The sequence below is a fragment of the Terrapene carolina genome, unplaced genomic scaffold (assembly GCF_002925995.2).
Source record: "Terrapene carolina triunguis isolate 2854851 unplaced genomic scaffold, T_m_triunguis-2.0 Scaffold131, whole genome shotgun sequence".
Classification (NCBI taxonomy): Eukaryota; Metazoa; Chordata; order Testudines; family Emydidae; genus Terrapene; species Terrapene triunguis.
Genome location: NW_020664482.1, coordinates 365,810 through 377,788, shown reverse-complemented (window position 1 = coordinate 377,788; position 11,979 = coordinate 365,810). Strand labels below are relative to the sequence as shown.

At 50.1% G+C, this 11,979-nt stretch overlaps 1 protein-coding gene across 1 annotated transcript in view; it reads left to right on the top strand.

Moving 5' to 3' along the window:
- MED12 (mediator complex subunit 12) overlaps positions 1-11,979 on the top strand; it is a 67,854-nt gene that overhangs the window by 9,123 nt on the left and 46,752 nt on the right. Inside the window, exons 10-23 of the mRNA XM_029911866.1 lie at positions 184-315; positions 811-937; positions 1,351-1,580; positions 2,020-2,100; positions 3,080-3,253; positions 3,610-3,754; positions 4,709-4,827; positions 4,996-5,139; positions 5,983-6,146; positions 6,428-6,559; positions 7,097-7,324; positions 10,964-11,108; positions 11,425-11,549; positions 11,595-11,677. Of these exons, the coding sequence (XP_029767726.1) occupies positions 184-315; positions 811-937; positions 1,351-1,580; positions 2,020-2,100; positions 3,080-3,253; positions 3,610-3,754; positions 4,709-4,827; positions 4,996-5,139; positions 5,983-6,146; positions 6,428-6,559; positions 7,097-7,324; positions 10,964-11,108; positions 11,425-11,549; positions 11,595-11,677 (2,029 nt within the window). The remainder of the gene's footprint in view (positions 1-183; positions 316-810; positions 938-1,350; positions 1,581-2,019; positions 2,101-3,079; positions 3,254-3,609; positions 3,755-4,708; positions 4,828-4,995; positions 5,140-5,982; positions 6,147-6,427; positions 6,560-7,096; positions 7,325-10,963; positions 11,109-11,424; positions 11,550-11,594; positions 11,678-11,979) is intronic.

Genomic DNA, 11,979 nt, shown 5'->3' with positions numbered 1-11,979 from the left:
TTGCAACAATGATCTATATGGTCCCAGTTTATGTCAATAACGTCACAAGGAGTAGAGCAGATTTCAGGCTGGTTGGCTTCCTGCTGATCACCTTCCTTTGTGTCCTGACTGCCTGTGCCCACAGGAGCGGTTGAACTCTAACCTGTGGTTCAGTGCTTTACCATCATGCCTGTGTTCTGACAGATCTCCCCAGATGATGACGCAGTGGTGGCCTTGCTGTGTGAGTGGGCTGTGAGCTGTAAGCGCTCCGGCCGCCACAGGGCTATGGTTGTGGCTAAACTGCTGGAAAAGCGGCAAGCGGAGATAGAGGCCGAGGTGAGTCCTTGTCCCTGATGGACCCTGGAAGTCTTTGAACAGCAGCTAATAGTTGGAAAGAGAACAGTAGTTACTGGGTTGGTCGCTGGGGTTAAAGCAAGGGTGACCTTCTCCAAAGAAGAGCTCTCCCATAACTGTGTAGTGAGGTGGTGTCTCCAGAACTGATGGGCGGAAGCCTGCTAGCTGAGTACTGGATGCCAAAGGCCCCTTGGTGCTAGTGCCTTTGGCATGAACATTTACTTTGACCCATAGTAGGCCAGAGACCTCCCCACTGTATGGGACTACTCTGTGTGTCTCTCGGGTTCTCTGGAGCACAGATACAGAAGCACTAGGTCTCCTCAGAGGCTGTGCATAGTGGATTATGGGAAGGTTTCGGGGACTGGCTTTCTCCTATGGGGGGAGGTTCTCTCTACAAAGACAATGTCTGTCTTTGGGAGTGGGGGACACTGAGTTTCTCCTCCTGGCAGCAGCCTGTACTCCTGTCTCTCTCTCCAGAGATGTGGGGACTCTGAAGTTGTGGATGAGAAAGGCTCCATCTCCTCAGGTTCCCTCTCAGCAGCCAGCACGCCTGTCTTCCAGGACGTCCTCATGCAGTTCCTCGACACTCAGGCTCCTGTGCTAAGTACGTAACGAGAACTCGCTAATGTCCAGCCTTCCCTCTTCCTTGAGCCCGGGACACACCCAACAGTCTCACTTGGACTCTGGAGAGGAGGGGATGCAGCCCGGAGGGCAAGACATTGGGAAGGGATGAGGAAATGTAACTGCTGCTGAGACCAGCTGGAGAGGAGCCCAAGCATTTAGTTGCTGCCTCTGCCAGCTGTGTGCTCTGGCCTTGATCCCCACTGCGGTTTCCTAGCCCTGCCTTGAATCCTGCCGGGTGGTTGAGGGGCCTCTAGAAAACTCTTCCTCGAGCCCTGCCAAAGGACATCCCTGGGTTAGATATCGGGCAGGTGGCCAGTGTTGCTCAGAGCAGTGCTGGAGGGAGGACTCGGGCAGCGCTACCTGCTCCTTCATGTGCTGTTGCTGTGCCTCCAGCGGACCCAGCGAATGAAAGTGAGAAGGTGGAGTTCTTCAACCTGGTGCTGCTGTTCTGTGAGCTGATCCGGCATGACGTCTTCTCTCACAACATCTATATGTGCACACTCATCTCCCGGGGCGACCTGGCCATGGACTCGCATGGGCCCCGCCCTCCCTCGCCCTTCGATGACCCCGCCGAGGAGCATGACCGAAAGGAGGGGATGGGCAACAGTGGCATCAAGCTGGAGGTAAGGAGCACCAGCTCTCATGGCCCCTTCCCAAGTGCTCCTTCCTGATTGTCCTTACGTCCCGGACTCATCCCCTGCAAAGTACCTGCACTTGCCACCTGCCTCCTCCCTCCCCCAAGGCTAATCCTATAAAACTTCAGCCTGAAGGTGAAGGGTTAAATTCTGAGCTGCTGAAAGGGGCCTGTGGCATGGAAAAGGCTCTCGAGCCATGATTCTATCGCTCATGCCGTGCAGCCCAGCTCTAATAAGATAGCATGTAATAAGCTACTAGGATTTGAAAACCAAAGGGGCATTAACAGTGGCTGGCACAGGCACTGCTAGAGGGGGGCTCATTCTGCCTGGGTTGTAGGCTGGACAATGCCGTGGGGAAACTCTGAGGTGTACGCGTTTCCTAGTGCAGTGTGGAGAATTAACAGCTGCCCCTTGTTTATGGCCCCAGGACACCGGCCTCTCGGAGTCCATGGATATTGATCATAGCTCCAGCGTGCTGTTTGATGACATGGAGAAGACTGATTTCTCGGTACGTTCCTGTTTTCCTCTCCTACCTGGTGCTCGGTGAGTAGCTCAGGTGTGCTTTTCTGGGCACCTTGCCAATGTGGAGGTGCATCAACTTGCTGCTGTGTGCCTTCTGTCCTCTATGGAATTGAAGGGCCTGGCCAAAAGGGCTCGTGTCTTGTGGCTGGTTGGGGCGGTATGGTAGACACAACTTGCCTGTGAATGCTCTTGAGTCGAGTGGTACAGAGCATGTAGGCAGGCTAGGATCCAGCTGTGTAACCAGGTGTGCCATTCCATGAATTTCCTCCTTTGTAGGGTTGACACCACCCCAGGAGCTGCTTGTCACTTGGAATGGTGAGGGAGCAGGAGGTGAGAGGGACATTACTGAGAGGCAGTGCAGGGTATGGAGGGTGAAAGTGGGGAAAGGATGGTGACATTGAGACTCTTGCTTACCTGGGAGAAGAGATGTGGTCCAGTGACTCTGCAGCCTTGGGCAAGTCACCTGACCTCTCTGCCTTAGTTTGTGTGTTTCTTAGCTTGTTGTGGGAGTCACTCATTCATGTTTGCAGAGCACTTCGAGTGAAGATGCGCAGTAAGAGCTAAGAATGATCGCTGTTGAAACCGCCGGGAAATTTCTTTTTTCCAGCCATTTGTATCTTTCAAGATGTGTGGTGGACACCTGTGGTGTCTGGGGCTGCACTGCCCCCCAGGGGGCCTTTTGCCTTTATCTTGGCTCTTGTGGAGCGTTGTCATCAGAATCATAGCCTCTAATTCCTAACTTTCTGTTGCTTGTTCTCAGTCCAAGGTGTACCAGGAAGCTGTACTCATGTGCAGATTGGGGAGGGGGATCTGGTACCTGGGCTGGGAGCAGTGTCCTGAGGGGTGGGTGCTGTCCCCATGCTTTGCCCTCCTTATCAGCTGTGGGCTGGAATAGCCTTGTGAGCTGCTTTCAGTACCATTGATGTGTGGCCACGTACCACAGCAATCTTGTCTTCTCTCCCTAGATGTTCTCTCCTCCAATGCACTGTGAGTCTAAGGCCAGCCCTTCCCCTGAGAAACCAGACCCTGAGAAGGAAGCAAAGCCTCTGCTAAAGGAAAAGGCTGCAGAAGGAACACTAGCATCCCTGTACGACCAGCCCCGGCACATCCAGTATGCCACGCACTTTCCTATCCCTCAGGTATGAGAACTGTGCCTACCTTCCCCTACCCCTCTCACCCAGGTATCAGACCTGGGCTCACGCCACCCTCCCATCATGAGACCTGCACAGTTCCTTGCTGCTGCTCCACCCAAGCATGGGACGCCTGACGCCTTGCAGCTTGAGCACTGAAAGGGAAAGGAGCATGGTCATGCGTGCCTTGAATGCTGGGGGCAGTTTGTCTTTGAGTGGGTGCCTGGGGTGGCTTTTTGCTTCTCCATTCCCCAGGGTCATCTCCCAGCTGCACCTTCCCTCTCCTCTTAGAGACCCTTGTGTGATGAGATGATTGGCATCTAGCCTGAAAGCAGCTAATGCGGTTGTCTCCCTTTGGCTCCCAGGAAGAGTCATGCAGTCATGAATGTAACCAGCGGCTGGTGGTTCTGTTTGGGGTTGGGAAACAGCGAGATGATGCCCGACATACCATCAAGAAGATAACCAAAGACATTCTGAAGGTGTTAAACAGGAAGAGCACAGCAGAGACAGGTTAGTGCAGCCTGGGCCCGCCCTGCCCCAGGAAGGTGTTCCTTTCCAGCTGGTTGGGTCCCTTGGGAGACCTGCACACAGGGGCAACTGAGTGGGCAAGGGAAGCAGTGACACTGACTAGACACAGTGTGCTGTCACACAGGAAACCCGATGAAAAATGTTAACTAGGACAGCTGCACTGAAGCCAATGGAACAACATTGATTTACACCAGGTGGAGATTTGGTCTGTTCCACTTTTCTGTAATCTCTGTCAGTCTAGGGCTTCTTAGAGGTGCCTTGTGACAACAGCAGACACCAGTGTTTTTAAGTTGAGGATGCTCTTTTAAAGGAGAGATGAGATGCTCTTGAAACCAAGCTGAGGGATTTTGAGGCTGAGTCCCGGTGAGAGTGGCTAGTCTCCCAAGGGAAGCCCCTACATTGGGGCAGTTAGACTGCGACTGGTCAGAGCCCTGGAGAGAATAGCTAACTCATTTGGGATGGATTAGATACTTCACCATCCCTGACCATCACTCTTAACTAGGGATTCCCATGTCTCGGAGTTTAATTTGATGCCTTCTAGAGCAGGCCTTACAGTTTATGAGTTGGCCCAAGACCCTTTGCCCTAATGGGGGGAACGTGAGGCTCCCTGGTTCATAGTCATAGATTCCAAGGCCGGAATGAACCACTGTGATCATGTAGTCTGACTTCCTGTGTAACAGGCCATGGAACTGCCCCAAAAGAATTCCTAGAGCAGAGCTTTTAGAAAAACATGCGATCTTGATTTAAAAATTACCCGTGATGGAGAATCCACCGTGACTCTTGGTAAATTGTTCCAGTGGTTATTCTGCCTGCAGTTGGGTGGACCCGTGCTCCCTGCTGAGGAATTGGAAGATGCATGTGGCTGTCTGTAGGGTGGCTCTGTGCCCCAAAGAAGGTAGTCTGGTAATGGCTCCCTGTATTTCTTGCTTTTGGCAGGTGGAGAGGAAGGCCAGAAGAGGAAGAGGAGCAAGCCAGAGGCATTCCCAACAGCTGAGGATATCTTTGCTAAATTCCAGCACCTTTCTCACTTTGATCAGCACCAGGTCACCTCTCAGGTATGGGGTTCCGGAATGAGAAGTCTCCAATCTGGGCCCTGGCTGTATGTGCCCCACTGCAGCATGGAAAGCAGCCTCCAGAGGAGACAGTGGGAGAGTAATTTGGATCTGACAAGTGGAGCTTTGCAAGGGGCTGATACCCCCTTGTGCCTCTCTCTCTGCCTGCAGGTATCTCGCAATGTCTTGGAACAGATCACCAGCTTTGCCTTAGGGATGTCATACCATCTGCCTCTGGTGCAGCACGTGCAGTTCATCTTTGACCTGATGGAGTATTCGCTCAACATCAGTGGTCTCATTGACTTTGCTATCCAGGTGAGCCCTGGGGTCTGATGTGCTTCACCGGAGTGGGGTTTATCTACATTAAATCCAGACTAAGTGTGTTTCTGAAGGATCTGCTCTTGCTCAACCACAGGTTATTGGGTTGGATGTAGGAATCTCTGAGTGAGGGTCTCTGGCCTGGGTCTTGCTGGATGATCATAATGGTGTTTTCTGGCCTTAGACTCTCTGGTGTTCCATGGCGGGAGTGGCCATGAGGTATGCTTGTGTGTGGCACAAAGCTGTAGTCCTCCTCTGGGGCTCTGGTTTTGAGGGTCATTTTTCCAAAGGTTTCAGGATTGTTTGGAATGGACCTTGCTACTGTTCTTGTCCCTGAGCTGCAGTGATGCCTTTCTTGAGCGAGAGCGTTTTTTTTTTTTTTCATGGCAGCCCTTCCAACAACAAGGGTGGTTTCCTCCCTCAGAAGGTCCTGCCACCGTGCAATACAAGCTGTGTTAGTGGTTGTGGCAGACTAGGCCAGATGATATTTTAGAAAATTTGCTACAGTTGGAGGCATAACTGAAACTGTTACACTCCAGTTAGTGGATGAGCTAAGTGGGATTTTGAACAGGTCCTGGTAGTGAAAGGTCAGAGCTATATCTAGGAAGCCAGCCTGCCCACACTTGTGTCCAACCGGCAGGCTTCTTCTGGTAGGCACCCCAATGCTGGCAGACCCCCTGAACTGACTGGGGCCTGGATGGCAGGCTTCGCCTGGATTTCAGGCTCCTGAATGCATTGGTGCCTAGCCAGCAGGCTCCCTCTGACTGGTGCCCCAACGACAGGGTTTGTAGCAGTGGAGTTGTCTGGATTGTTGAAGGGTTTTTATGTCATTGGGTGCAGTTGCTGAACGAGCTGAGCGTGGTGGAAGCAGAGCTGCTGTTGAAATCTTCCGACCTAGTTGGCAGCTACACCACCAGCCTGTGCCTGTGCATCGTGGCTGTGCTGCGGCACTACCACTCCTGCCTTATCCTGAACCAAGACCAGATGGCCCAGGTCTTCGAAGGGTAAGGGAGCCTTGTGCCCCTCTTGGGCAGGGGAAGCCTCATCTCTGGGCTTTGTCCCAGGTGGGTTGGGGGGACAGGGGTCTGTCCTCCTAGGAGGTGTTGTCTCTGTGCCTGGAGCTTTGTCCCATGGAGGGGTGGGCGTGGGGAGGGATCTGTTCTCCGAGGGCATTGTCTCCATGTCTGGGGCTCTACCCTCAAGTGGGTGGATGCTGCCTGTGTCTGATGCCATGCTCCTTCAGGTTTCCTTTCAAGCTGCTGCAGCATTTCTTGTCTCTTTACAGTCTGTGTGGGGTGGTGAAACATGGCATGAACCGCTCCGATGGCTCCTCAGCAGAGCGCTGTATCCTGGCCTACCTCTACGACCTATACACCTCCTGCAGTCACCTCAAGAGTAAATTTGGGGAGCTCTTTAGGTGAGTTTGAGGCAGGTTGGAGGCAATGGGCACTGCCCTCAGAAGGACCATGGCCTCAGCTTTGCTTGTGATCTTGCACACACTGTTCCCCACCAGCTAGTGTTCTTTCCTCATGGACATACGGTGGGGGTTCCCTGCCTCAGGTCTAGCTGAGCACACAGGGAGAATGGTAGTTGCCTGGGGCCATCTCTGTTACTGCGGTGCCTGCAGGCTGAGCTGCTGACTGGTGAGCACTTCCAGGAGCTGCACTGAGAGCAAGAGGAAGTGGCAGCCCCAAGCTAGGTCACTGAACCCCCTCTGGTATTTTCCAGGGGCTTCCCCAACAAGGAACAGGCATGGCTCTTCATGGAGGAACTTCTTTGAATGAGCCCCTTAAGCCTTCATGTAAAAGCTGGAGCTCTCTGCACTGCAGAGGATGCAGGGGAGGTCTGGGAGAGGGAGCAGAAGGCTCTTACCCTGGGCCTCGGCATTGCTTGTGAAAGGCAGTGGGAAGCATGTTTGCAGAAGTGCCTAACCTCCCCTTCCTGTCCCTGCCAGTGACTTCTGCTCCAAGGTGAAGAACACAATCTACTGCAATGTGGAGCCCTCTGATTCTAACATGCTGTGGGAGCCCGAGTTCATGATCGACACCATCGAGAATCCATCCGCACACAACTTCACCTACACTAACTTGGGCAAGAGCCTCAACGACAACCCGGCCAACCGCTACAGCTTTGTGTGCAATGCACTCATGCACGTGTGTGTGGGACATCATGACCCAGACCGGTGAGGCGCAGGGCTGGGGCTATTGAGACCCCCTCTCAGGTGGCTCCACTTGTGTAGGGAGAAGGAGTGTCTGTGCTCCTCGAGGGGGCAGCAAGATACAATCTGAGGATGAGGGAACCAGTAGCCACTTGTCATGTGTCCACAGGGCATACTATAACTCTGACATTCATACAGCCTCTTTGGGAGGTTACCCCTTTAGTCCTAGGCCTCCACTACCTGCTACCCTGAGCCTGGGTTACTGGCTTCAGCACACGTTTCTCATCAGGGCTCCTCTATCGGGTCCAAATTAGTTTAGGCCCCTGTTGGAGATATGCTGCTCTCAGGAGCCACACAACCATCAGATGTTTTGCAGAGACACAGAACAAGCCAGCACATATTAGTCAGCTGGAATATGGTATTTTAGGGTCCTTTGGTTAAAGTGGAAAAGCCAACTTATACGCTTGTCCATGCTGGCAGCATTACCTGCCTCTCTGGCCTGGAAGTGTCTAGGATTCCAGTCTCTCCTCTGCACTGCGCAGCAGAGGTCTTAGCGCTGTATGCTGATACCTCCGTTCTTTGTTTCAAGTTGCTGTTATGCATGTTCCATACGTTCTGCTTCCCTTGGCTGCTAGTTCTTAAAAGTTAATATCCAGTTGTTGGTCTTCCATTGTGCCTGTCTGATGCAACTCCATTTGTATGTTAATGGTCCTTCAGAGTTTATTCAGACTGTCACAACAGTTCTGGAATTAACTGCACCTCTGACTCTTTGAGTATGAGGGGGTAGCCGTGTTAGTCTGTATCAACAAATATGACAAGGAGTCCGGTTTTGCCCAAATAAATCTGTTAGTCTTTCAGGTGCCACTGGACTCCTTGTTGTTTTTGACTCTTTGAGGGCACGCCCAGTTCGGTCTCGGGCCTCTAGCCATCACTTTTCTTGGACGGGAACCTGCGATCCACTTCTTCCAGACTGTGGACTTAGACTGCAAGCTCCTGCAATTCACTGTGATTATCTCAGCAGATCTGACTTTAGTTCAGCACCTGCAGCCCTGTTCTCTCAGGGGCAGTGACAGGTTTAACCAGTAACCAGGCAGCTTTCATAAAGCAAAGTACTATTTATCTTTAAAAACAACAAACAGCCTATATACACATCTGGCTCACCAGCTGTCACCCATTTGCCACCTGGAGACCCTGACAGGATTAAAGTACTTCAGGCCCTCTGCAGGGCCTATCTCTCTTGGTCACAGTTTTGGGTCAGTTCTTGTATCAAGCGTAAGTGATCTCTCTCTAGGTCATGGCAGTCACTTTATACAGACAATTTCTTTGTCAGCTAGGCCTATTGAACCAGGTCAGACCAGTCCGTGTTATTTTCCAGGGGTGAAACTTCCACAAACTTTTTACCTGCAGTAAGGATTTGTGTAAATAACTGTTAATAACTGCCCTCTCTACCAAGTGACTTTAGTTAATGCAGGAAACCCTTTAGCTTCCCTATTGACTTTAGTGAGGCTTTTGATACTGTCTCACACGATCTTCTCACAAACAAACTAGGTAAATATAGTCTAGATGAACCTAAAGGTGGATGCACAACTGGTTGGAAAACTATTCCCAGAGAGTAGTTATCAGTGGTTCATAGTCAAGCTGGAAGAGCATATCAAGTGAGGCCCCACAATGATCCGTTGTGGTTCTGGCTCTATTCAATATCTTCATAAATTATTTGGATAATGGTGTAGAGAGCACACTTATAAAGTTTAAGCTTTCGTGGGTGAATACCCACTGCGTCTGACGAAATGGGTATTCACCCACGAAAGCTTATGCTCCAATAGGTCTGTTAGTCTATAAGGTGCCACAGGACTCTTTGTCGCTTTTTACAGATCCAGACTAACACGACTATCCCTCTGATACTTATAAAGTTTATGGATAATACCAAGCTGGGTGGTGGGTATGGCTTCCAAGTGCTTTAAAGGACAGGATTAGAATTCAAAATGAGCTTGACAAATTGGAGAAATGATCAGAAATAGATAGGATGAAATTAAATAAGGACAAATGCAAAGTACTGCACTTGTGGCTCTCAAACTAAATATGAGTCAACAGTGTAATACTGTTGCAACAAAACCAAACATCATTTTGGGATGTATTAGCAGGCATGTTGTAAGCCAGACACGAGAAGTAATTCTTCCACTCTACTCAGCACTGATAAGGCCTCCACTGGAGTGTTGTATCCAGTTCTGGGCACCACACTTGGTTGGGGAAAGATGTGGGCAAATTGGAGAAAGTCCAGAGGAGAGCAACCAAGATGTTTAAAAGTCTGGAAAATGGCCTGCCTCCTCCCTCCCCCAAGGCTAATCCAACCGGGTTATTTGAGCTTCTTAACTCCTTACAGGTAAAGGAGGGATGTTATGCTACCCTTAGCTGTATGTTTATGACACGGCCTATGAGGAAAGATTGAAAACAATTGGATTTGTTTAGTTTAGAGAAGAGAAGACTGAGAAGGGGGGACATAAGTCTTCAAGTATGTCAAAAGTGATTATAAAGAGGAGGGTGGTAAATTGTTCTCAACCACTGAGGACAGGGCAAGATATAATGGGCTTAAATTGAGACAAGGGAGATTTAGGTTAGTCATTAGGAAAAACTTTCCTAACTAAAGGTGGTTAAGCACTGGAACAAATTGCCTAGGGAGGTTGTGGAATCTCCATTAATAAAGGTTTTTAAGAGCCGCTTAGACAAACACCTGCCAGGAATGGTCTAAATAATACTCGATCCTGCCTTAGTGCTGGGGCTGGACTAGATGACCTGTCCTAGAAATATAGGACTGGAAGGGACAGATCATCTAGTCCAGTCCCACATTTCTATGATTCTATGACTGAGTCAGGAATTCAAGAACTAACCAGCCCATAAAGCTATATACAACATTAATAAAGTTGATGCAATAGTGATTGAATATTCTAGGTGTCCATAGAATCTGTCACATCTCAGTAAAAGAGTCTGAATATTCCATGTTTCCAAACCGTCATATCTGTCACACACACCAACCCAGTCTTATCTGGATGACCAGCACTTATCTCTTAATTTCTCCTCTGGGACAGGGGAATAACTCCTTCAGTCGTAGTAGATCACAATACAAAGTGAATGGCTAAACTGAGTCACACATTTTTCCTAATAATACAGAAATAAAATGCAACCTTTTAAGAGTTTCCCTAACCTGCTTGTTTAATGCTCCAGCAAAGGATCTACATTTTAAATAGACCAACAAATTACGTTATTTTTCATTGTCAGCAGCTACACTTTGTATTGCACGTTACTAGAGAAATGTGACCCCTTCTCCTATGGAGTTATGGGATAGTAAAATACAGACTTTTTTTATCACATAAGTACACAAGAGAAGCACCCAAAAAACAATAGGTATTTTGAAATTTGGTCACCCTTTGTAGCGTACTCAGAGGAGGAGGGCTCTTCAGATATCGAGCCAGGATCTTTAGCCAGAATAAGTAATGTACAATGTAGTATGTTAATGTTTTATTGTAATTTTGCCTTAATAAAAAGTTTAAAAAGAAAATAATGATACAGCAATTCCCCCCCTTCTCCAAAGCCTGGCTCTGCTTTAGGAATGAGGGGAAGGGCTAGGCTGTTGAGTGCTGTTCGTGACCGCATGGCTCCTCTCTACAGAGTCAATGACATAGCTATCCTATGTGCTGAGCTGACTGGTTACTGCAAGTCCCTGAGTGCCGAGTGGCTGGGCGTGCTCAAGGCTTTGTGCTGCTCCTCCAACAACGGGACTTGTGGCTTCAACGACCTCCTCTGCAATGTTGACGTAAGTGCAAAAGCTTAAATAACAGGGCTGAGGAGAGGGGGGTGCTTTGGAGGGGGCAGGGCGGAGATGGAACGGGACATGGGGAGTGTCCCCAAGGGGCTGGAGATGGGAATGGCAGAGGGAGAGGGATGTCATGGGCGGGAGATGGAGAACTGTCTTTTGGTATTGGAGCTGCCCTTATGTAGGGTTTTGCTGGGTTGGTCATGGAGTTGCTGGGCTTGCCCTTCCCCCTGCTCCCAGTCAGGCCCATATGGTGTTAACTGGAGGGGGTGAAGCAGAGACTGACATGGTCACTGGCTGCTCTTCTGTCTCCCAGGTGAGCGACTTATCCTTCCATGACTCCTTGGCCACCTTTGTTGCCATTCTCATTGCCCGTCAGTGCTTGCTGTTGGAGGACCTGATTCGCTGTGCAGCCATCCCCTCACTCCTCAATGCTGGTGAGTGAGTCCCTTCCAGAGACACTGTGCTGCTCACGGTGCCCTCCAGCGGTCTGCCTGCAATGCAGTGCCTGGCTCAAAGGGTCAAGTACCCAGCAGTGGGACTCTGGGGCCCTGAAGCCCCTGCGCACAGTAATGTTGCACATAATCCCTGGCCATGGAATATGTTCAGCGTCCACCTTTTAAGAATCGGACCTTTGATTTAAAGAAAATAACTGGCTCTTATGTTTGGGAAGGAAACCCTGAACAGGTCATCTGAGTGTAACCCTTCTTCCAGATGATGTCATGGTAGCCTCCTGCACTGAGGATACCTCTCTTGGGGAAGGAACCCCAGTTATTAGGAGGAAGCAGTTAATAGTAATGGGGGATTCGATCATTAGAAATATAGATAGTTGGTACTCCTGGGGGAATTCTGTGCCAAAAAATTCTGCGCG